General features: G+C 38.3%; 1 protein-coding gene across 1 annotated transcript; it reads right to left on the reverse strand.

The window, feature by feature from the left end:
* BRDT (bromodomain testis associated) lies at positions 1-25,559 on the reverse strand. The gene is made up of 19 exons (XM_052801372.1): positions 25,368-25,559; positions 23,035-23,172; positions 22,141-22,270; positions 19,247-19,419; positions 17,744-18,112; positions 16,571-16,699; positions 16,176-16,364; positions 14,723-14,910; positions 14,356-14,648; positions 14,133-14,246; positions 12,450-12,587; positions 11,447-11,508; positions 10,055-10,247; positions 9,195-9,307; positions 7,772-7,913; positions 3,946-4,007; positions 2,410-2,612; positions 892-1,054; positions 1-248 (listed from the first exon to the last, which is right to left on the reverse strand). Exons 1-19 carry the CDS (start codon positions 25,557-25,559, stop codon positions 180-182), a joined length of 3,060 nt encoding a protein of 1,019 aa, XP_052657332.1. The 3' UTR covers positions 1-179.
* Between the last annotated feature and the right edge of the window lie 678 nt (positions 25,560-26,237).

The raw sequence follows: 26,237 nt of genomic DNA on the forward strand, positions 1-26,237 counted from the left end.
ACAAGCAGCAAAAAGATCTTGTGATGCTTCAGGTGTCAATGAACAAGCTTTTAATATTAAGCATTTTAGAGGAGCTTACATGCTCTTTAAAGTGGTCTTAACATTTAAGCTTCTAACTAGTATATTTTCAAAGTTGTACAGTTTGTAGTAGTGTTGAAGTTCTATATTAACCACAGCTTTCACTCAAGATATTCTTCAAAAGATGCCATAATATCACTCTGCAGATTCATATCAATTACACAAGCCATCTGCAAGAAAGCAAATTAGTGTGTTTTCAGAGCAATCAGACGTTAATGAATACTATGCAGGTCAAATATTTAATAAAGATTTAAGAAAAAACTACAAAGCTTCTTCCCCAAAAGTGTATGCTTCCTCTGTTATTACAAGTTTGAGTGCGCATGTTGTTGAAATCCTCTGAAAAGAGCTGAACAGGACAAAAGCTTCAGTAGACCTTATCTGAATCTAGCATGATCACGTACTGCAGTTCTCACGTTCCATTATACAATATTATAAATTTTTAAAAAATGTTTAATCTAAAAAAAAGTAGCAATTAAAAAACATTTGTTACCTACACCAATAACACCAGTAAGTTAGTTTTAAAAAGGCTCAGTTTTGATATTTCAGACCAGAACAGTATGACTACCACTTTTGTTGACATGGAATATATTAAAGAGGATAGACAGCTTGCAAGACTTGAGGTTTGAAATTATTCAGAGCGCAGGGACTCCTCTTTAAAACTTCATTTTACCACACAATTATTCTAAGCTTATGGGAGTAATAGGACCAAGCAGATAGTTTTTTTATATTCCTTTAAAATAAGGACCTGAGCTAACGTTTTTTATTCTCTACTGAAGTTGAAACAAAATCAGCTGGCAAGAGTCAGCAACTTACTGCTTCTCTCCTCCTGCGTTCTTGTTCCATTTTTCTAGCCAAATTACGGTCTTGAACAAGAGTACCTTGTTGAGCTTCAGGCAGTTGTTTGCTCTTATGCCCTTCTTTTTGGGGCTCACAGTCTGTCACTGCCATGGCATCCAATCCTGTGCCTTCATGGCCCCTTTAAAGACAGGAAAAGAGATCGGTGTAGGATGACAGTTATTTCTTTTTCTTCATAACAAGCCTTTGCACCTGAACAGAGTTCTGCAAATAATTTAAATCAGTGCATAGCATTCAAACTGTGGTTCTGTTTTACATGTTGATTCATAGTAATTTCCCTTTGCAAGAGGTATGTGCACGCAACTGTTGGGCTGCAGTAAGTTAAGGTTTCCTGTGTTCCATTTCCAATCTATATGCACACAGGACTTACACATATGCTACGCAAAACTTACATGCACTTTCTTTGAAAGACATACACACTTGATTTTTTGTTACTTTCTTGCCCCGTGATGTTTTGCTTCTCCTTACTCCTCTTCAACTAGTTATTTAAGGTAGAGCTCACTTACTTCAGGCAAGCATCTGTAATGTCTTATTCCATAGAGCTACGTGCCTGGTTTCCTCCTCTTGGAAACCTGTAGTAGCTGAAGGTGCCTGGACCGTTCCCTATGCGTTCTCAACAAGGAGTGTACTCTTAAGTCTCTCAAATGCTCCGTTTATTAAAATAATACACTCCAAACAAGTGACCTATTCTAATACAGCCAGCAATGGGCAGGAGCGGGAGAATTTAAGAACCAGCTCAGACTTATCTTTCACTGGGTCAAACAGACAAGAAAAAAAATTAAGACTCCTGAAGAGGGAAATACTACAGGAAGCAGGAGTTTCAAAAAGGTGGCAAACAGCAATCTAAGATATAACTACAGTGCAGTAATTAGTAGGTAGTCACTTATCCCACTCAGCATATTAATAGACCTCAGACTGGGATATATATGTGGGCACTCACTAAAACAGTGATTGCAAAAAACTAGGGAAGAATACTACAGCAGTAGCCTATTGAATATGTTTTTCTACAGCAATGCAAAGAATTCTGCTGTCTGAAGTGGTGCATACTGGAACTCCTTTAACTATGTGAACAGCAAGTTCTTGAAGACTAGATTATCCTGCTTCCCCTTACGATACCAATAGATGGGGATTTTCCTGGCTACAGGTGTAGGGAAGTAAGATACTGAGGACAGGTGTGAATTCTGGTCATGACCAGAGGAACTGAGTGCTCCAGGGGCCAAAAAAAAAAAAAAAAAAAGCATACCTGAGGAGTTTCTTTGACTGCTGAAATTAAACTGATTTGCAAGCGAAAAAGCCACTTCGTGCATTTTGGATGTGCAGTTGTGCTTAGAGTGGTACAGCTCCCACTTTCAGCTGACACATAGCAATTACCTAATGCAAACCACTTGTTGCTGAATAACTAAGCCCATAGGCTGAATAACCCAGTACCATACAAGCAAAAAATAGAATAATATTTAAACATACGTGGTTACAAACCTCTCTTTTTCTTGAGGAAGGTTGTGCGTTTCCCTCTCGGCTTGCACCAGAGGCCTTTTTAACTCCTGTGCTTGCCCACAATTTTTCTTTAATGCCGCTTTCCTGAACTGTTTGAAACTCTCAGCAGATGTTTTTATTGGAGCTGGAAGCATCATTGTTTTACATAAGCTTACCCAGGAATCTATATTCTTAAATCCTGTATCCTGAAGTTATTAGAAAAAGGAAAACATGGAAGAGGCAAAAATACTCTACAACTACTAATCATCCATTATCTGCTTAGCTCTTACATTAGCACAATGCTGCTTTGACCGGACCTATTTGGGAATATCTACAACAAAATATCCTTACTTTGGCAGAATATTAGTGCAAATACAGCAATCTAAGCAGACTTCAATATGTTTTCTCATCAACTTTGAGATTCTTTAGCAACACGCTAAAAATCATTAGCATTTGTAGCTATTCTTACCCAAACCTCTATGTCCACCTCTCCATTTTTTAACTACAGAAAACATGAATTCACAAGACTGAGCTTATGCAAGGTCCATTGACAATATTTTAATACAGAGAACATCCATCATTTCTATACATAATCCTTACATAACAATAGTTTTGTGTTAGCCTTGTGGATTTTGTTTCTTTTAAATATCTGTGTTTTCTCCCCCCCCATGGCATTTTCTTCACAGTGTAAAACAGCATAAACACAGTATTCTTAAATATTCTTGAGAAGTACTGCTTCTAGTAGAAGGTCACATGTTTATGAAGGAAAGATATATTTGGAATTGAATTCAATAAGTTAGTTAATAGTTTTCTGAAAGCTAAGTGCCTAAAGAAAAATCCTAAGAATATTTTAATTCAACAGACTATATACAAACTTTTTAGGTCCGGAGGCTGACACGATTAATTACTTAGACTAGTAATTCTGATCTGATGTTTTCAAATAGCTGATTACCACAGAATAATTTAAATAACAGGTAAGAAAATTCCTCTGTTCCTCCATTTAAGATAACCTAGTGTATGCTGGGAAATATTTTGCTTAACTTTCATAAACACCTCCAGATTATTTCCCAATTGTGATGGTGTCATCAAAAGTGTACCATCCTTTTTCAGAACAGGTTTTTCAATAGTACCCAAGGCTATATTCCACACTAGTCTTATTTTTGTTACTCGATCAGCAAAGGAAAGCACACTAATAACTTGAATATTAGAACCAGATGAAGGAACACTAGTTCCTTGTTTAAGTATTGAAACTAGATAACATAAGCCATATTTTTTATGAGAATATGAATATGTTATTTTTAACTTAATCTTATATCATTTACCTTCTGAAATGATCAAAGCCCATAGATTTTTGTTTGTTTGTTTTTTAGCACTAGAAATGAGATAAATCTGTGCAGGTTAGAACAATGCCCAAGACCTATCAGACACTAAATATTTGAATCAAAGACCAGATTTTCAGAGAAGATCCCAGGACAAGGAATTACTGATCCTAGTAAGTATACTCAAGCTCTTCTCAGATAGGACTTGAGCAACACTTACCTTTTTTGGAAGAATTTTGGAATTTAGCTTTAGCATGTTTTTATCATTAGGTGTACGATGACCTGATGGAAGAATAAAAAAGATTTTTCGCTCATGTTGATTTTATGGACTATGTTTCCTCAAGTTAAAGTGATAAAAATTTAGTCATTCCAGAAATTGACTTAAGAATTTACACTACAGTTTTTTCTTACTATTTAGTTCAGAAAGACAGAAATGCTCCCAAACATTTCCTAAGCTTAAATTGCACTGGACCACTTCCCTCCAGTTTGGGGCAGAGAAAGGAATGGTTAAGCTCAACTACAGATGAGAAATTAACTCCTGGTTAATTCTAGGAGAGGTCCCAGCAGAATGCCCAAAAAGTTTTGTGAGAAAGTCTCAACACAGCACCTCGCCAGTTTCTCACCTCCTGTCCCCTCCCCACCCAGCCCTCTTTCATTTTGATTCCAGCCTTATTTAAGAGTACCGCATTCACCATGTAAACTCATTTTGCCTAAAGCTCTCCAGCCAATTTCCTTTTTTGTTGTTTTTTTTCATTTGTTTGTTTTTTAAAAAAAGCAGATAGGTCAGCCAGTAAGGGCTAGTCATCACATTTCCAGTCGCCTACAGGATGCATGAATACTCCATGCTGTTACCTCGTTATTACTTGTGAGGGAAAAAGTCCCCAACACTTACACAGACAAAGCAGAAGTGCTATCTTGACAATACTAACTTCAGATTAACAGTTCTGATATGCTGTGTTACTGTAGAAGATCCATGCTATTTTGCATGAAAAACACTTTCCCCAAACCTTTTAAGACTTCAAAAAACTTTTTAAATGCAGGAACAGATAAAATATCCTACAGTCATTATGGTAAGCCTGAAAATAGACTTTTGTAATACTAGGGACGGGCCAGAATACCACCTAGTTAACAAAAGCCATGTATTGTAGGGTAGGCTTTTTTTTTTTTAATCTTATGTACTGCTTTGTTATATTCCTTTTCTAAAGAGCTTCTGGGATGAAGATTTAGGTATACTCTGAAAAAGCCACTATTTTAGAACTCCATATAAACAACACAGATATTTTATATCATTCAGCAATGATCCTCTACTGCAGTTTGAGATGTTTCAGTATTTATTTTAAGTGAAAGTTTAATAAGAAACTTAAGATAACTCTTTTTTATGCTAAGGATGAAGTTTTTGGATGTTTGAATCTAGAATGCTGAAGGCAGAGTATCAAACCCCCAGCCAGTTTGTCTTAAAAGGTGTTTTCAGAAAGACCTCACAGCCTCCAAAAGTCAAGACAAGAACAGTGCCTGGCCTTTACCCTGTGCTCCCATGCATTGCCTGTGAGATGGTATAATTGCAAGTGAGCAGGAGAGTTTTTACTATATAGTGGAATAAAATAGGATTAAAGACCTCTGAAGTCTCTCAAGTACAATTGAAGAGTGTTCCAAATCCTGATATTTCCATTCTTGTGGATTCCAGGTCCAGTTAAGCAAAGTCTACCTAGAACAAATTCTGTTACCAGAGACTTGTTCTCCTCCAGAGTAGAGAACTAGTATATTAAGGTATCCCTCAATACAATAGTCATCTTTCTTTCATCAATCATTTTTTGTCATACAGGCAGCTTGAATCTTCATATAAGAAACTTGACAGTCTTGAGCACTGAATACCACCCCCCCCCCCAAAAGCAAGAGTTTCACATACCCCGAAATGTCTAACCCCATTGTTAAGATCAATTCGATCAACCTGTTATACCCACCAAGAACATCTACCTGAAGCAAACTTAAGATGGATTTAAGTTTATAGTCACATCTGTCTTAAAGCTCTAGATATAACACAGGAACGTGAGGCTGCATCAAAAGCATTTGCAGCCATGGGCTTTGAAACGTGCATTTTAGAGCTATTTACAGCAATGCCAGCCTTCACAGAACCTCTCATTGAAAGACACTGCTTTTTAATCTGAAGGGAAGCTTGTGGTTACTGGTTTCATAAGTTAAGATTCTTAGCAAGCCACCACTGAATTCAGCAATACACCAAGCCTGCACCCATACCATTGGAGGTGTCACAAGCCTAAAGTCAAGAACTCGCTTCGAAGATGTAAGTAACCTCACAGAAATGCCTGAGACTGTGGGATTCTCTACAAAATTCAACAAGTTGCTGTAAGCATCCAATTCTAAAATGAGTTTCCTTGGTTTGATCTAAGTAGACACATACAGTACTGAGCACTCGCTACACTTTTCTATCAATAGATTACATGCCCTACAACAGTTCCAGATTAGCAAAGTTTTTGTTGTTGTTCAAAAACACAAAAGTGAAAATCCTGTCTTCTTCCCCGCCCCCTCCTAGTTTTCTACAGGAGTTAATAGTGGAAAGGCTAAGATACCAACACTGAACACAGCTGGGGCATGTATCATTGCAGGAACAGTTAAACACCACTGTATTATGGAAGGGGGCAGATAACTACACTCACATAACAGTATTTAAGCTTTGTTATGCAACATAATGTTGAAGTTCAAGTGTACTCAAAGGCAGAGTCTCATTACTGGATAGTTCCTGTATTAAACACGGGAGGTCCTCTACAACTGTCAACACAACTGTCTCTTGAAAAAGGGGAAGAGAGAGATACGGTACAACTTAAATGAGGATTAGGAATAGAAATCTAAGAGGAATAAAGACTAAGCAGTAAACAATTAAGTGTGGAAGGGAGCAAGCTTTCTCAAAAATTTTGGCTATGCTTTTTTTTCTATGAATATTAAAACAGTGAGCTTGATTTATTCCTGCTCGTTTTCCCAGCCCTTTAACATATTAAGATAACACCAGGATCTTGATAGTTAGTCACGCAGTATACAGGACAGGAATTCAAGTTTTAGGCAGCCTCAACACTTTATAAGTGAAGATCATTAGCTGAATCCATAGAACCCATGTACCAGCTCCAGCTGCTACAAATCTAAACAAAAGGGGTCAGTAGGTATATGGATAGGTGTGTTAAGACCATGAAAATACTGAGTAAGACATCTTTGAGAATTAAATCTCCATTTTTAGAGCTGCTTTAATACAACTCAAGTACTCAGAGTTATTCTTTGGCAACAATTAAAGAGTTTATCAGTGATAAGGCTGTGCCTTTTATTTTCATCAAGTTTTCAGAAGCTTGTTCCCTCCTCTGTTCAAGCCTATACAGATAATCTAGAGAGGAAAGAGTAACAGAGGAACCAAAACAATCATGTCTGGTAACACTAGGCTCTCAGCACAGACATTCAGTGTCCAGTTCAGAATTCTTTATCTGAAATATGTATGAAGTCTGATGCATGTCTATATGGAATGCAGCTTTCAGAGAACCTGTGTTCTTGTAATAATTGCAAGTTTGTTCCATGGTGAAAGCACGTTTGACATTGCTTTACTGTCAGATCCTTGTCACCAAGAGCTGGAGATGGTAACTCAAAATACAAAGTGCGCTGGGAAAAGAACTCCATGAAGCTTCAGTAGAAGGCAGCTTAAAGGCCAGTGAAGTTTGACAGATCGGAGCATCAGTTCTCTCAGATTTCCTGGAAGACTGGGTTACTTATCCCTAGTACTAAATTCAGAAAGTTAAGTTCTTAAATCAAAGTCATATGGTTTATGTATCTTAACACAGAACAAGAACCAAGCATCCATTTAACTTTTTTTTTTTAAAGCAGCAAACCAAAAAGAAAAAGAAAGAGCAAGGGAAAACTGCACCCCCTCCATTATTCTGCAAACTGATTAACATACAAGTGTTCAGCATTTTATTTCTTTAAACCAGGTTCTTATACATTTTTAACTTTGCACCCCTGCTATCAGTTACAGTTTTTATTATGACAATACATACTCTGTCCTTGACTTATGGATATTGAATCAGCAGTTCTCTCACTGGCCTTGTTCTGAAGTTTATTTGATTTGTCTAGATGTATTGTTTTCTCAGCTTGTTTACTCCAATCAGCACTGTCAACCTGGGAAGTTGCATTGGATTCCTAGAAGACAAGTTAGACTTCAAAATACATTCTGAAGTGCTGAATACTTAGATTTTTATTATACAGCAGCAGGATTAAAGATTTGAAAGCTTAAAGCAGTAAATTGTTGCAGCTCTAGCTTCTGTGAACATGAGGGCAGAATTAGATTTCATTCATACTATGGTAGTCAAAGCAAGTTCTTACATTAACACTTTGACTTTAGCACATGAACTGCTCAGAGACCCCAAGTGATGGAGTGGGTAGAGTATGAGAAACTGATGCAAGTTCTTTAACCCTTAACATGGTACAACATAATAGAAGTTGGCTTTGACTGTTGTAAAAAGGGTGAAGGGCAGCTGTATTACTTCAGTTCAGTGGTAGTTTTTCTCTGTGCAAGATTGTGTAGTAATCCCCTTGAACAAGGGAAACTGTTGCACAAACCTGAGTCTCATAACACGTGCTACTTGCTGCCTTGGATAGTGGATGCAACTGGGAAAGGGGGAGTTGCCTTTCTTCCTTTCTTGCAAAACATGTTCTTGTGCTCATAGAGGTAATTTCTATCCATTTAAAAAAATAAAAGCTATTAAAACCTGGCTAAAGCAGCTATGTTTGAAGCCATGTTGAGAAAGATAGTTAAACATCTTAAGATGGAAGAGATCATGCTGCTGCAGTAACATGAATAGCTTCCTTTGTAACACAGAGGCCCTTCTAACCAGGATACTCTCCAAGAACACACTAAGACAGAAATCAACAGTGACTAAATATTTCACAACCTCATCTCTGACCCTGAAAGCTGCAGTTTCCATGGCTTTAGGAACAGGAAGAAAAAGTAACACACTTTTCCAGGATAGCCCCTAGAGTCTTCAGAGTATTACTGAGCCTATGAGATTGATATTTCTAGAAAACAGGAACATATGATATAAGCTGCCCATTTCTTTTGTGAAACTGTAGGTTTACAGGGTGGGCTTTTAACCTGTAAGTGTGCAAGAATTACTTAAGTTTTGGCTATAGCACCAAAAAGAAATAAAGTAAGCTTTATAGTAGATTATGAAGTTGATACATTGATCAGCCAAACTCTTTTCTTTTGTGTTGCAGCCAACAGTCAATGAATTAATGCCCTATTAAAGAATAAGAATCACTTTGTTAGTGGGGTTTTAGATAAGGTTTGCAACAAAAGTTAGGTGGCCTTCATTGCATCAAATTCAAGCCTGGAATATTATATTAGATCTTATTTAAAGGAATAAGAACATGCTTTAAACAAGTTATTTGAAATTAATGCATTGGAGAGAAGCCTGTATTCACCTCTGGAAAAGCATGTGGGCACTGGGTGACAGAAGACTGATTTGTCCTTGGAGTACTCTGAGGAGTTTGCTGGTCTGGAGCACCATGCAGAGCAGATACAGCTGAGATTATACCTGAGAAAGAAGTAGTGTATGTTTTCCCCTAACATGCAAAGTGCAGTCCTACATCTCAAAATTAGGTCACTGTTTAGATCTGTGGATTAACTGGATATGAAGATATGTATCCGAGCTGCATGATTTGAGACAGTAATTTTTAATTAGTATTTAATTGATTTGAGTTAATCAGCTAGCAGCTCAAGTTGTCTTTTACCAAAAACTCAGAAGTGTCTGAAGCTATTAGACCTTTTGAAGTGAGGGAGGGAAAAGAATAGCTGCTTGGATCGAGTTTCTAAGCAAGTTAATATTTGATATGTCTAGACAACAGCAATCAATTCAGAGGGCCTATGGCACCAAGCCTTAAATTCAGCTAATAGGGATTTCCAACATGAACTTGAGTGGTGGTGATGGGTTTAAGCACCTAATTCCTGCCTTAAGGTGTTCAGCACTTCCTGTAACCCTAGATTCATTAAGGTATCATTTTCCATCTCATCGGAGGGAGGCATGAACACTTCCTGTTTTAATTCTATTCTGCCCCACCACAAGTGCCCCAGTAATCTGAAATCCTAGCCAATCCTCAGTGCTGCCACACTTGTATTTACATCATGCTCTTTATAATCCATACCCTGCAAGAACTTTTTCTGTTACCCACTTGATAACCTCCAAAACCCCAAGATAAACTTATTGGGCAATACAAACATTAGTCCTGCTATCCCTTCCTTCAGCAGTCAAATATAGCCATGATTTTTGCCATAAAGATGCTACCTGAGGGAGACGGGGCATTTTGTTCTGATGGTTTAAATGATCTATTCTGTAAAGGCTGGAGCCTCTGCAGTACATTGGGAGGTGGCTGCTGCAGTTCAGATGATCCACGATTTTGCAAGCTACTAGTAAGAGGTGAGGGCTGTGCTTGCAGAACAGCATTGCAGGATGTCCTCTGTAAACACAGCGGTATTCTCTAGAAATACATTGCCATGGTTAATACAGCCAAATCTTAATTTTTATAGATATTTGATCCCCTATCCCCAACACTGCCCCCATTTCCACTGTTTATAGGATTCAGTAGTCCTTGTATTGCAATACTAGTCTAGCATTTTCTGAGAGTTTAGATGACAAAAACCCATGAGGTAAAGTGTACTGCCTTGGTCTGACAGATACAGAAAACTCATAAGAACAAAATGTAATGTGAGGATTTGAAGTATGATGTTTGTTGTTACTCAGAAAGTTGGTTGGGGCTGTTATAACCAAGCCGAAGCTTAATTCCTGTATCCTGTTTTCTCAAGTTTATTGCTGTCATTCTGTCACTGCAGAGGCTGCACTTTTTAAACAAAAAGGTGTTGCATAATTCCCCCCCTTAGTCTTTGCTTATGAAGATGCAGAAGGAGCAGCTGAATAAGTTTGCAGCCTGGTTTCCTGTATCCAGCTAAGCACTTTAAGTGAAAGCTAGTCTATTGTAAGAAGAACGAAGGCTTTGCTGTGATCTTGATTTGAAATCCAAGGCCTCTATCTCTGGTAGCTTCAATGGAAATTGTGAAAGGCACCTAACCCTGACAAAAATTAACACCCACTGTATATACAGGAATAGAGCAATTCAGTCTTAGAGGCATTAAAAATTATTTCTACATAAAACCTGCTGTTTCTCATAATAATACCATAGTAATAAGTAATATAAAATACCCCAAAAATGACTAGTATGTTGTACAATTTATTCATTTTCAGGTGTAGAAGTGAGGTTATTCACAGATAAAGAAAAAAATATTTAAGTGGGGTACACACTGTTTATTAGGTCAATTCTATACTCTGAGATCAAGTTGGAGAGAATTGTCCTTTTTTTGGGGGTGGGTGGGGTGGAGGGGTGGGGTGTGTGGAGCATTCTTCCCCTCTTTTCCTTCCTCCTCCACCCAACACGAAATTTTCACAATGATTTTAAGAGGTAAAAGCCTAAGGAGTTCTCCCAGTACATCAGTTTCTATACAGATACATAAGCTACTCTTAACAAACAGCAGATTTTACATCTCCATGTAAAGCAGTCCTACAGAACAAGTTGCATTCAAGCCATATTCATTATTTCCTGATAAAATTGTCTCATTTCCAGTACCATTGTATGTAACAAATAACTTTAGGGCAAAAATGTTGTATCCATTCCAATCAGTTTACCTTAGGCTTTTCCATAGAAGTTGGACAGTTCTGCGTGGCTCCAGTCTGTTTTGAGCAGGTTTCTGTAACTGTAAATACAGCGAGGTGGGCAGAAAGAGGGGGATAGAGGAGAGGAAAAAAAAAAAAAAATCAGTCATTCGCATATGTTTCATTATTCACACATACAAGATGTGAGTTGCAGTTTTATGTAGGGAGCCAAACCTCACAGTGAAAGAAACATTCTTATCTTGAATACTTTGACTTCAGCTTGATATGTTTAGAGAACTTCTCCCAGATATAAAAAGAGACCACAAAGATTACTGCAGGATCAAGGCCTTTGCTACCATCAATGACTGCACTGTGTTTGCTTCTCCACACTGCAGAGGGTTGAGCATTCATCTCACCTTACACCGTTACTTCACACAGATATCTACATTGTAGACCTCCAGTTTGGCAGATCTATTCTGTCCTAGAAAACTAAAGAGTTCTGTGTACAAAGAGAAACAACATTCTGATATCCTGATGCTGCAGCTTGTTCCTTTAACAAGCTTGGGACAGCTTAAGCACCATGGTAGACTTTGGCTCTACAGTCAATGCTGTTGGCACTTTTGTCCCTCAGCTTACGGACTAAGCCTTACCCACGAGGTAAGGCACCCTTCATGCTGCAGACCAGAAGATGAAAATAAAGTAAATCCACTTTCAAAAAGGAATCAAAACCACAAGAGTAAGCTATAGCCTAATAGTCAAGTCTCCAGGTTAGATACACAGACCTCTTGCTAGCTGATTTTGGTCCCTGGAGTTTTTCACTGATAAGTCGAGGGGATGTTGTAGTGTTTGGTTTTGTTTGTTTTTTTTTTAACCTACAAACTCAGCATTAAGACATTTAATAGCACTGGAATTGAGCCTTCAACATGGAGCAAACCTACAAGGGTAACTGAAATCCTTGGTAAGCATGTGGAACAGTAGATGCTAACTGAGAAAGCAGATGTTTTGCCTACACAAACACAAAATAAAGTTTTCTGACCTGATTCAGGGTCACTGCTATCTGAGGAGCTAGAACCAGAACCACTGCTAGTACTGCTGCCAGAGTCTAAGGAGCTGCTACTGTTACTGCTGTCGCTTAGTCTGCTTGGTCCCATACTGGACTCAGCGTTGTTCTCAACTGCAGGAGAAAAAGAAAGAGTTTAGAACAACCTGCAGTGGAGCAGTCTTTGCATACAAGACTAGGATCAACCTTGTTAGGTCTATTCTCCCACATAACAGTTGATCTTCTGCCATTTCCTCGTCCACTATCCATTTAGCAGTGGATTTGAGACTTTTATAGAGGGACATTTACCAGCAGCAAGCTAGCTGAATGAATGAAATAGCCAAGGAGGAGCTGTAATCACACAACTTACAACCCTAAAGTAGGTTAAAACTGTGCTGTCTTAAAACACAATTCAACCAATTTTCCCCCATAAGTTTTCCCACAGTTAAGAGCCTGTTTCTGTGCTTGCTGCTGCTGCGAGACTTGCATGCTAAGGTCTTTGTCTATAGCCAGCTCTCCTCTTTCCCAAGCCAAAATTGTCATGTTTTACCACCTCCCCACCATCTGACTATTTTGCATCTGCAGGGTTGATTTAACTCTGTTTCTAGTGATTTTGCAGTCAAAAAGCTTTTTCAAAGTGTGTTGCTCTGATGGAAGCTTTGAAAATGAGAAGCTACATGGATACTTGTGTCCAGGGAAACAGGTATTTAAGGGCCAGCTTAAGCCCTTCCTTGTAAACAAGCCAGGTGCCAGTTGTAAAAGATTCCCTGGCCTGCCTCCTACCTCTCCCTGCAACATATCCTTCACAATTCATTTCAGCTGCTTCTTTAAGCTTTTCTTTCTAGGATGGTTTCAAGCCATCATGTATACCAGACAGGAAGACTGTTGGCTGAACTAACACTGGATGCAAGCCTGTGTCTTGCAGGGCTGCTTCTATCATTTCAGCTAACTGGTTTTATAACTGCTTAATAGATATAGATATCCAATAGAGGGCAATAATAGCACTCACTAGTTTAATGAGGAACAACCCGACCTTACTGGTTGCATCAGCTGCATTGATCTGTTCTCAGTCCCTGACAAGAACCACCGGTAAGTGTAGATATGCTCAAGTATGTACTGAATTTCTGGCTTTGATATTGAAACACATTATTGCCTGAAAAACTGAATTAATTCTCCTAGGGCACTTCTTTAAGACTAAGACAACACAGCACACCTGTCACTGATGCAGAAGTTTTGCTAGTGTGACACCATTAGTGAGGTTGTAATATAACAAGTATAATTAGATTTTGTTATTCTTGAATCTCTAAGACACAAAAAGTGAATTTCAAACAAATACATAGACTGTGGGACACTCCTCCCCACCATGTTTTCATATGTCAGCGTAAGGAAGGTGTTCAGTGTCCCTTAAGCTCTGAAGCTGTTATCATCTTTGCCTGTAATAAAGAATTAGGTGAAGAATAAGCAAGTTTTTTTAGACAGGACAAGTAACTGATCAAATTTACTGCTGTGACTCCAGCTCACTCAACATAGGAAGAATCTTAAGACCAGCAATGGGAAGCTTACGACCTCAACTGTTCTGAGGAGAAAGTCCCCAGCTGTCTAACAGTACATAAGTCCAAGGGGAGAATGCCACTTTAAGCTATTTCTGTTGCAAATGAATAAAAGTAAGAGTAACATTACACTTGAATTTCTCCTCCTTTGGGTTCAGTTGACCATTGACATCCAGTAGTCTCTTCTCTAGCTCTTGTTTCCTCTTGGAATTAGGTTGTTCTTTTGACTTTGTTGTTTTTTCAGCTGCATGTGAAACAGAAGTTAACATTGCAGCAAACCAGAAAACAAATCTAGTTTCTGTTTTGTGGTTTTCTTTTTTTTTTTTTTTTAAAGCATCATTTATGCTACATACCCCGCTGCTTTCTTGGTCTCTTCCTCAAACAGGTTGCCACATACTTTTCTAGTTCTCTGAGTGTTGAAGCCTTTAAAGTTTCAAAGTCTATTTCAATCTCATCAGGGTTAGAGTTCCTCAGTGAAGGTTCTCTTGACTGTATTATATGGACTACCTTCCCAAGCTTATCTCCAGGGAGTCTATTTATGTCCAAACTCAACTGTCGTTTTTCATCATAATTCATAGGTTTGGCACCATCTTCATCTTCTGACTTATGTGCCAACAAGACCTGCTGCATGGTTTTCTTTGACTGACTGCAAGAAAAAAGTATACTGCAGTGACAGCACTTTAAAATAATTTGACACCCACACAAGTCCCCCACACTTACGTGTTTAAAGACAGCTTTTTCTTAGATTTCTGCTTGTGTTTTAGATTTTTCTTCTTTTGAATCAGGCTTTTTATTTTAGCTTTTTCCTTGTTTTTACTTTTCTCCCTTTTAGCCTTCCCTTTTTTCTTTTTCAGTCTAGGTAAGTATGCTCTTGTCAAAGCCTGCAACTGCTGGTGAACTGCTTTAAGCTATCAAAAGAAAAAAAAAAAAGGAAAAAGCTGATAATCTTAGGCAGTGTAGGAAGAACAATAAACTGGTCCTAAATATCATAGGAGATTTGTAGCAGCTGAGTGGATATTAATAGGATGTTTGCTTTCCAAATGAGGTTTATTTTCCAAGCATCTTACTATATCATATATTAGTCACTGCCTATGGATATGGAAGATGTAAGGCTACTTATTTTATGTAGGCATTTCTAACAGCATATGTCTTATAGCATCCTGTGAAGAATTTAAAAAAAAAAAAAATCACTGTGGGAATATCCAGCAGCCTCTCTAATTTCAAGCATTTGGGAAGCACATAAGTGCCTTATTAGGTTAGACCTCTACAGCATTATTGAATTAGGCTAGTGGGACCGGGCTTGTGCATCTTCAAGGCATAAACCCCAGATATTTTGCGATATAAAATGGCTAGTTGGGAAGGACTAACAGCTTCAGAGAAAGACCTAATGCAAGTTTGTTTAAACCTCATAGGAATTAGAAGGAAGATGGACAGATGATGAGAATTAGAATTCAGACACACTGAAATACTTCACTATTGCAAAGGCTTTCTTGTAGACTTTCAGTTGTCCTCATGCCTGTATTCATAAATTGATGTGGAATATATATATGCTACTCTGACAAATACTGAAAACTAAACTGTCCCTCATTCGACTAGCAGAACAAATGGTAATTTTCCCCACAGTTTATGAATATAGCAGCAGCAGGTTAAAGCATTATGTTCAAGAAAAAGCAAGACCCATTCCACTCTTAACCACTGAAGCAAAGCTGTGCTTCACATTAGCATGAGATTCCTTCAATTTTACTTCATACTGAGCTTTCTGAAGTAGAATTTAATGACTTGCTTTGGTGTGGCTCAAAAGAGACTGAGCATAAGAACAGAGCTCTTTAACCATTTGAAGGAAATGCCATTGTTAGAAGAATATACCACTAAGCTATGTGTAGAGTATTTGAATGCTCTCATCATAGCACAGCAACACAGTTTTATTTTTTAAAAGTTTGAGAAAAAATGGTAGGCAAGAGTACTAGAGCAATGATTCACTAAAACCAGTTCATATTTGCTAAGGCACTATTCAGGCACTTCCAAACAGGAATAAAGTTCTGTATTAAGAAAAGCAAATGACTACAGAATCTTTTAAATACTGATTCTTGGTGCTAAGCCTTAGAATGGACAATTGCAAGTGGCACTATCAGAGACATTATAAAAGTCATGCACATTGACTACTAATGCTTACTTGCTCCTGAAGCTTTGCAAGGTGCACTGTTCTCTCTTGTTCAGAGTCTTCAGATGATTTTTCTTCTGAAGAGTCATCATTACCGCTCTCACTGGAATAAGCTTCTGTCATTTCTCTTGTAGGCTGTGGCAAAGGAACACTTGCAACAGCTTCATCGGGAATTTTGGCAAAGTGCATCTCAAAGACATCCTAAAGAGTTAGGTTTGGGAACACCAGAGAGATCAGCATGTTTTTCAGATTTCTAAAAGCATTATGAAGTTGCTGCTTGTTTTCTAGAGCTACACAGCAACACAGTAGTTGGTAACATTAGTAGATGCTACATCAGGGTATGAGATTACTGCAAAGGAATCTCATAGTCCTACTCTTTTTCAAGTCTGACTTAAGTGATAACTCACCTGAAGTTTTCTTGCCATAGCAACTATTTCATGGTCTGGAGAATTACGTTTGTAGCAGCTCATGAACATTAATCTAACATCAGTAGCAAATTCTTGTATATCACTATATTCAAAATTATCCATTTTCTTCTAGAGGAAAAGAAAATGAACACACATTTAGAGCTTAAAGGTAGAGAGCATCACCATGAACTGGCAGAAAGAGGAGGAACAAGAATTTTGACATCCAGTATAAGGTTCAGCTTGTATCAAGACAATAAATATTGTAAGAACCATTATGGAAAGACCTGCTTCTCATTTCAGCATTGTCCTTTTAACAAAGAGAATTCCTCTTTTAAAAAGACTTGCTAGCTGTAATTGCTCCAAGCACTTTGTAGTACTGGTTTCAGCACTAGGTCCAGACAACAATGTTCAGGTGACTTTATTTGGTCATGTACTCAGCACTTGTTTTTGATTCTAAGCATGGTATTTATACAAAGCCTATTCCACAGTTGTTTGAGTCAAAGTAATGGGCTAGAAATTGGGAAATAACCATTATATTGTGCAAGCCAGTTTTCAACATAATTCAATAGACTATTGAAATTCAACCCTCCCCACAAAAGGTGGATCTTAACATTGCTAAATACTTCAACCCCAGACAGATGTGCCTTGTGTTCACAAAGCACTGGCCACATAACTCCATCTAGAAGGGTTCATTTTCACAGAAAATCTGAAAGGTGTCACAAATATCCAGTGTTGATGTTCCAGGGCACTTCAGCAAGGATAATGAGATTCAGAGAGAAGCAGAAGTTGACATTACAGAATTGTATTTTGTTTTATAGAGCATTAGCAACAGCATTGTGTATACAGACTGAAAGATACGTAATATGCCGCCTGCTTGGAAGTGCTTCATGAAGATGGTAAATCCCTTGCTACTTACATTAGCTTGTTCAACAGATAAGTAGATTAGCCACTATGCACAGAGTCATGACGAGACTTAGAAGACTTTCTTCAGTGGGCTGTGGCTTAGTTTGTTGAGAGAGAGATAAATGTATATGGTTTCTATGCCCATTATTTCTTTCAAAGGAGAAGCAGCTTTCATGACACCTTTTCAGCTAACACTATTAAAATCCAGTCATTACACAAGTTATTCAAGCAAGCACACAAATAGTCCAATTCTGTCTGAAACATACTTACTTTAATGGTTCCCAGGTCTGTAGGATGTTTGGTGATCCTTTGGTTCTCACCAAGTGAGAAAGATGCAACATCAGGTTTTAAGAAAGGCCACGCATACGCTGCATGTTTCTTTGAAAACATTTCTTTAAGTATTTCATTACAATGTTTTAGTTGTTCCGGCAGCTGAATCTTTTTAAGCATTTCAGGTGACTGTTGAGAATCTGGCAAGCATCTCTTCTGAAGTTTATTTGGTATCATACATTCACTTTCACCTCTGTATGCTTTAACAGCTTTTCTTTCATTAAATGTTGTAGAAGCTTCACCGCTTGCTGTGAATATTGAAGTAGTAGGAGTTGTAGTGTCAGCCTTCCTTTTCACACCTTTTTTTGCCTAGGAAAAGAAAATTTTACAGTCTAAAATACAGGTGTATTTACAGTCTAAAATACAGTGAGAGAACAGTCAGATTTCAGACTACACACAAGTGTCAGAACTTTTACAGCTACTGAAGTCAGAGCAGAATGTGGCACTTCCCCAAGTTCAGACTGAAAACCTACAAGGCATTACAAGATCATCATGCCAAACTCAGTCTTAGATGTAAAGGAACGAACAGGGTGTACCTGCAGGTCAGGTTGTGGTCAGTTTGTAGCCAATTGAGAAGAATCCAAGAAGCTGGTAGGTTATGAAGCTACCACAGGATGACTGCCATTGGAAGGGGAAACATTACTGCAATTCATTTTAAGCCTAGTTGAGGGCTTTACGTACAAGGTTTATCTCTATTTTTCTTTAACCTGGGTGGTATTTGGTTTGGAAGAGGTACAACTTGCGCTTTGTCATCAGTGTTCAGACTTCTCAGTGAAGTGTAAATATACAGTGTAGGAGAGCCTGGCACATGTCCCTACTCCTCATTGGAAGAGCAAAACCAAAACTAAGTCAATACAAGAGTGTTTATCTGATGAAAGTGTCAGATGTTTACATACAATTCAGATTACAGTTAACAAGAATTTGCTTTTGTGAGCTACAAACACCTTCCAGGCTAGTTACACAGCATTTAAGCAAACATGCTATTTTTGGGAAATCAAGCATTTGATTTACATTGAAAACCATGAGAAGTTATTAAGCAGACTTAGAAAGAGCTTTATTTTAATACTAAAACCATCATCTACATCTCAAGAAAAGAACAGTTTCTACATCAGGGTGAAGCTTGTAGAAGTATAGTAGTATGCTTCAAGAATGACCATCTTAAAGTTCACTTTGTTTCTTTGAGAACAACATTTTTAAAACCACATTTATAAGAAAAGATGTACCAAGCAGTCATCCCAATTTCTGCTTAGTTTCTAGAATTAGTACTGGCCCAGTTATTTAGCAGAGACCTAGAAGATTTAATAGAGATCTCTTACTATCTTCTAACACAATAGAAATTTTGAGAAGATACTGCAATAAGCATGGCTCCTATGGCTTTGCTATTACTGCCTGAAGGAGCAATTTCAATACCTTTCTTTCTGAAACTTATTTGAGGAAACTTACTTTTGTTATACAGACTGCAGCTGGCATTAAAGCAGTCAGCTGAGCTGCAGACAAAGGAGGTAGTGTAACCTGCTGTAGCTCTTGAGTCATCACTGGAGGCTGCTCATTGCTTTCAGCTTGTTTCTGCATTGTGCTTTGTTCATTTGAAGTCCCAGGGTTGGATTGCTGTGTTTCTGGTTATTTTAAAACAAAGTTTTAAAGTTAGGTCTTAAATGTTGCAGGTAATTTCTTTCATGATCAAATGGAGCAGTTGTCAACAGAACCACTCTTCCACACCAAAACTATACAAATAAATACAAATGAGCAGTGTTGCATATAGCAATATTAGTATCCTCCTCTACTCAGCACCATTAGTACCTCAGCTAGAATATTGTACCAAGTTATGCATATTTGGTTTCAACAAAGCTGTGGATTAACCTCAGGGGGAAGATTAGAGAGACATCACACTAAAATCTGTACATTGTAAAAATGTTCTTGCCAAGAGAATCAAATTGTTTTCTACATACATGTTGTTGTGGTTTAACCCCAGCCAGCAACTAAGCACCACACAGTCACTCACTCACTTCCCCCCCACCCAGTGGGATAGGAGAGAGAATCGGTGCAGGGGGGCGGGGGGAGAGATAAAACTTGTGGGCTGAGATAAGAACAGTTTAATAGGACAAAAAGGAAGAAAATAATAATGATGATGATAATAATACAAAAAATTACAATAATAAAAGCATTGGAATATACAAAACGAGTGATGCAGAATGCAGTTGCTCACCACTCGCCAGCCAATGCCCAGTTAGTTCCCAAGCAGTGATCCCCCCCAGGCCAACTCCTCCCAGTTTATATACTGGGCATGACGTCACATGGTATGGAATACCCCGTTGGCCAGTTTGGGTCAGTTGTCCTGGCTGTGTCCCCTCCCAACTTCTTGTGCCCCTCCAGCCTTCCTACTGGCTGGGCATGAGAAACTGAAAAATCCTTGACTTAGTCTAAACACTACTTAGCAACAGCTGAGAAACATCAGTGTGTTATCAACATTCTTCTCATACTGAATCCAAAACATAACACCATACCAGCTAATAGAAAGCAAATTAACTCTGTCCCAGCTGAAACCAGGACAAGACCAAGCAGCAAAGGGTGCATCAAACTGCATCAGGAAAGTTCAAGTTTCATAAGCATAGTTAAGACCTGCATATATTGCTTCCATATTACAGATCTCCATCGCTGATTTGAGGACAGTTTAGACCAATGTTTTTCTGCATTTGATTTGGCTGGTTAGATTAGTAATGTCTTTTCCAGCTGTGTGATTCTGTTTAGTTCCCACAAATGTTCACACCTATTAGTTTATATAACACAACACTGAGAAACACCATAACATTCTCTGAAATGGAAGTCAGTTGCCTTTTTTTTTTTAAAAGGGAAATAAGCTGTGTGTATAGGTCTGTCTCTAAAGCCAAAGTCTGCTAAGACAGGACAGAGATATTTCTTTGATCATAGCAGTGTGCTCTACTATCCAATTCAAGAAGTGCTTAGAACATTTCAAAATTTGTACAAGCTGCATGTTTGTGTGTGCAAAAGGAACGAGGGGACTTAAACAGCGTTAATACCAGCAAGATGGTGTTACGAAAGCATCTCAACAAATTGTTGCAGTCATTTGAGAACCAAAAAGCTAACTCAGCTTCCAACACATTTCTCAACAGAAATCTTTTCTGGGAGTCACTTCTACCTGTTCAATCAAGATATTCTGCCAAGGCAATGAATTGCTTGAGATTTTACTCAAATAAGCTAGTAAGAGCAGGAAGGCAGCTGAGTAGGCTCTTCCTCCTAACCCCCTAAAAATTCTTGAAAGGACCAAGAAACCCACTGTTTTTCCATATCTGTCTACCAGATCACTGAAAGGTAGTGTTGGTCCTCAAACATACCTTGAGGAGAAAGCTACAGAGATCTATCAAACTGTAATACTATTTTGAAGAAATATTTGTTTCATATACTACCAGCAACAAGGACCACTGCACCACAAACAGCAGTAACAGGAAGCAAATTAATTCATCAGGAGACCCTGAAGAGCTGTATAGTTGCATCGCTAAATAAGAGCATCTGTTAAGTGACCCAGTAGGAACTGAGCTAGCCAAGATCACTGCTCTATGGCTGTCAGAAGGCAAATAATTAAGAGGTATCAGGGTAAAGAACTGTTGCAGCTTTTTCAAAACACAGCTAAGATTTCCCCAACAAGTGACAGCAGTACATCCAGGCCACTTTGGAATACTACCTTGGAGGTCTCCAAGTTAACCCATTGAGATGCACATGTGATTCCAGGCACTATATAGTCTTACTTCTATCAATATAAATATTTATTCTTTGGCAATGTTGAGAGCTTAGATGTAGAAACGAGTACTTCGTACAAGTGAAACATGTTGTAAGAGCAATTAAAGAGACATAGGAACTCAGTGATGAGTAATAAGTTGCAGCTAATCACCTGGCCGCTTGCAATTAGGCTTCCCAAAGTTGCTTCAAGCAACTCCTATGCAATTTCCTCAAAAGTTTGAGATGTCTTGACTGAATCATCCTCTTTGTGGGCAAGAGCACTGCATTTTACTGGAAGATTGCATGTGAAGCTATGCTATCACACTACTGATGAAGTTGTTAATTCTGATTTTTACCCCATCTTAAACACACTTCATTAGTAGAAAACAGGAAATTTAGGTAGTACCTATGAAAATATTATGGTTGCACCGAATCTGCTAAAGTCTTATAGCAATGTTGTTATTTGTCTGATACATTCTCGGAAGAGTGGAGAACACCCTGACTGCTCCAGGGTTGAGTCATGACAAGCTACAGAGGATTCCCTGTTTCCAGCTTTTGCTTGTTTAATATATTGACAATTCAACACATAATACAGGCCTTACCTTCTGGCTTCTTTCCTTTTCTCTTTCCTTTGTTGAGAATCACTAGTTTTTCTTCTGGTGGCATTTGGGCTATTTTCTGCATAAATACTTTTTCTAGTTCTTGGGCCATAAACACAATGTCATCACCTGGCTGCAAAATATAGTCAGTAACATTCAGAGTAAAGGAGAGGCTGCAGTAATGGAGGGCTACCTTGTAAAATAAACAGTCTACAGCATCCTACACCAACAGATTGAAAGAAGCCAGCAGTACCAGGGGGATCTACAGGTCCTTGCAATCCCTGCCCCCCCAACTCACTTTAATACAAGTTGCTTCTTTATTGAAATACTCTTTCTCCCACTGTCCCATTGCACAGTCCTACTTGTTTTATATCCACATACTTCCCACAGCAAAGGGAAAAGGGGGCAGATCTGTAACTCCTTTATTCATTCCTATGTTCTGAAGAAAGCTGTTGAAGCTTAAAGGTATGAAGACAGAGCCAACAAACATCCAAGCACAGGGAGATGCTCATACTTCAAGTTAGGTTGGTTAAACTTGTTGGAGGAGAGGAGCATGGCTAGCCTTAACCCAAGCCAAGGTTGCTAGCCTTAAACTTGTACAGCGGTTACATGGTGCTTGCTGTGCATGGGCTCTGCAACTAAAACCCAGAGGTTTTGCAGGTGGAATCCTTGTGCAGAAAAGACTATGCACTTAGTTGTAACAGCAGGCTAGACATCCCTTACATGCCCTCAGTCAAGCCTAGCAACAAATCCCTCCCACCTTTCAGAGAAAATAGGTCAAAAAAAAATCATAAAGACATTCATTTAGTGCAGGCTCTAATAACTATTTGATTGTTTTAAACTTGTTTATATTGTTCAATAGAATTGGTTACTGGTAAGAGGTTGCGTTTCACATACCTTGTTATATATGTAGCAGTTCAAGAACATAGTTTTAAAGTCTTCAATGCATTCTGAAGCTTTTGTGTAGTAATTGTGTTCCAGACGCTTTTTAATGGTGCTCAAGTCCATAGGTTTCTTTATAATACTGTAATAATCCTGTGGTTTTGAAAGAGTTAGTCACACAACAGATATCTTTAATATTAGGACATGAAGATTCTGACACATCAAGTTATGAAAGTTAATGCAATTCTCCTCTCTTGCAATTTATGTTAGAATGAATATTTTATTTAAAGGAAAACTATAATCATAGGTAGCACAGAAGTAAGTGTTCAGGAACTCTTCACCTCATATTTTCTCCTTGCTCTTTTACATCAAATCCACCATTCAAAGCCCCAAAGAATATTCATTTCAGTAGGATCCAAAGCTATACTGGTAGTAGCAGTACTTATGAAAACAAATGAGAAGTACATATACTTATCTCAAAGCCATCTACTTGAAGTAGCACTCCAGTTTACAGAACAGGGGGAAAAGAAGCCAAAGACAGACTTTGACAAAGACTCAGTCACTGACAAAAAGAAGCCGCTGAGTTTTCACAGTAGCTGATCAAATACTTCATCCCCTGGGCTATATTGCCTCTCCTCTCAGGGTTAGTCTAGTGAAGATGTGGCAATATGACTGAAAGGCAGCTGGAATGTGAACTATTGTGATTATTTTAGTAGCATGGCTAAAAACTTATGATTAAGAGCATGAGGCTAATTCGCTGCTGGCACATTTAAGAAATCAGAACAGGAACATCCCCACCAAATTCACATATACATCGTAATTGGGTGAAGTTACTACTACTTCAAGAGTCTTCTAAAGCTGTCCTAACAAACTGTTTCAGTGAAATAAAAAAGCAGCTAAATGCAGACTGTTGAATTTACCAAAACAAAACCAAGAAAACTTTTAATTAACGCAGCTGATAATTAAATGTTGTCCATTCTGCATCTTCTAACACATGCAGGAGAGGGGCAAAGGAGGCAAATGCCTTAATTGTCTTTGCCATGGAGCCAGAGGTTTGCTTGTTATTGTGCAGTGGTTGAATTAACACATACTTTTAGAAAGTCAAGTGGCTGCCTTAGAAATCCAGAGAGGCAGAACTGGCCTGAGGCCAGCTGCAAATGTTTGCAACTCTGATTGAATGACCCTTAATATTAACCTTAAGTGACAGTTCCTTCCAAGAAGGAAAAAGGGTAAGAATAGACACAGAAAGATAGTCACTTTGTCTGTGCTTTTGGACAAACTGACAAAATGAGTTTGTCATGAGAAACAGTTGCAGATAAAGGCTTTTGTCTGCTCTAAACAGAACCAATGATTTTGTAGAATTAGTCTCTCAATTTGAGAGAACTAAATAAAATTGCTTAAGCTGGAGGAGAAAGAAAGAAAGAAAAAAAGGGAAATGTACCATGGTTTTATTTAACACCTTTCTACTTCTCTACCAAGAGCAGTATCTTTCAGGTCATTTGAAATACCACTGTGTGAATAAGCAATGTTTTCATTTGACTGAAAAAGCTGGGGTGAACCAAAACTGGAGTCTAAAGATACCTGAATTAAAACAATTTGTCACAAAACATTATATTAATTCACTTTGTTGCAATTAAATTGTAATGTAAATAAAACCCACCAGGCAATACAGAACAAGAATTTAAGCATCAGATCTTCTATTTCCTAGAATATTCTACCACTGTGGTATGATGAGAACACTACATCTCTTTCTTCCCTATTTTTGCAGGGACATTTAATTCCTCTAGAAACTTCAGAGCAAGATGCCAAAGTTGATTTGAAATTAAGTAGTACTACAAGTGTAATTACTTCTATGCACCAAACTGGGTCCAGATTTGCCTATCGACTTTAGGGTCAATCAGATCTGCTTTCCCATCATAAAGTATTTGACATTGAAAGAGGCTAGCTGCCTCCTATTGAAAATAAAAATCTCAAAGATGACAGAAAATACTCATCATATGCTGTGTTAAGAAATATGGCTAAACCAGCAGGGAGGTGGAAAGAAGACAGGACAGAATACCAACATCCAGAAACTCCAAGAGGCCTGTCTAAGCATTCTTATTATCTCTTAGAAATATTGATTTACTACAGTCTCAGATCAGAAAGCAAATGAACAAAGATGCAGTATTTGGTATGAACCAGAGAAAAAACACAGTTTTCTTGCAGACTTGGATTAATGAAAGCACTTCATATGCAAAAGTAGCCTTCCATGATCTGTTGCATCAGAAAAAACTCTTTTAAACTGACGTCAATTCGTAAGTCCTGTAATACTTTATATACTGATACTCCAATTCCAAAATGGTTCTTACAGGAAGATTCAGTGCTGCTGCATCTACAGGCTGGTGAAACGGCCAGGAAAAGTTGTGTCTCCACATGGCTTTCATGACCACCCTTTGTAAGTACTGAAGTTGGTTTGTTTGACAACCACTACTGTTGTTATTTATATATTCTGGTGGGGGAGGGTTAATAATAATAGAACGGTGTTGGCTTGGAACAGACATCTTTAGCAAGTTTGTATATCCGCTGGTTCAAAGATCTTCATTATACGTCTAACCTGGGGTGGGGAAAGGAAAAATAAATAGTATTCAGTGAAGATACCTAGATTTAATGCTGTTTACATGTTCACTTCTGTTTGTAGAGTGTCAATACTGTAGTCACAGGCATACCTTCATGGTTTAACCAAGACACATTTGTCTTACAGTGCATAATTGGATGTGCTGGACTGCTAGAGCCTAGGAATACATCCTCTGCCTCCCCCTCCACAGATGGATGGAGTCCTATAGAAGAGGTTTAACCTAAGCAGCAGCTTTACAGCACACACTGCAAGTCTCACTTAGCACACAGCAATAGCTAGGTATTACCTTCCTCATGCATCTCAGCCAAGTCACCACACAGAAGTCCTACAACTGCCAATAAAATGTTTTAGCATAAGTGTATTTTGAAACAGTGCTTTTCAAGTTTGTGTATATTCACAACAGTATTTTCTGCCACTGTGCATCAGCTTTGTTATGTACCAGAGGACTATAAAAGGTTCATTCCCCTCACAAAACAGTTCTGGATCATTTAAAGATTACTGCAAGGAGTAACCATGGTAATTTGTCTTTAGCCAATGCAATGTTGCTGCGCTGGAGCAGAACATGCAGGTACTTAGGAATGGCAGAGGCTGTGTTTTGTGGTGC

This window comes from Harpia harpyja, chromosome 11 (genome assembly GCF_026419915.1).
Source record: "Harpia harpyja isolate bHarHar1 chromosome 11, bHarHar1 primary haplotype, whole genome shotgun sequence".
In the NCBI taxonomy this organism is placed as follows: domain Eukaryota; kingdom Metazoa; phylum Chordata; class Aves; order Accipitriformes; family Accipitridae; genus Harpia; species Harpia harpyja.

Bases quoted from the DNA above. Each gene is read 5' to 3' on its own strand.
- BRDT (XM_052801372.1), bottom strand. From the start codon at position 25,559: ATGTCTGTTCCAAGCCAACACCGTTCTATTATTATTAACCCTCCCCCA. The intron at 14,911-16,175 runs GTAAGCATTAGT...TTCTTTTGATAG, and splicing joins TTGCAAAGCTTCAGGAGCAA to CTTAAAGCAGTTCACCAGCA. The intron at 12,588-14,132 runs GTAATGTTACTC...TTTCTCCTGCAG, and splicing joins AAAGGAGGAGAAATTCAAGT to TTGAGAACAACGCTGAGTCC.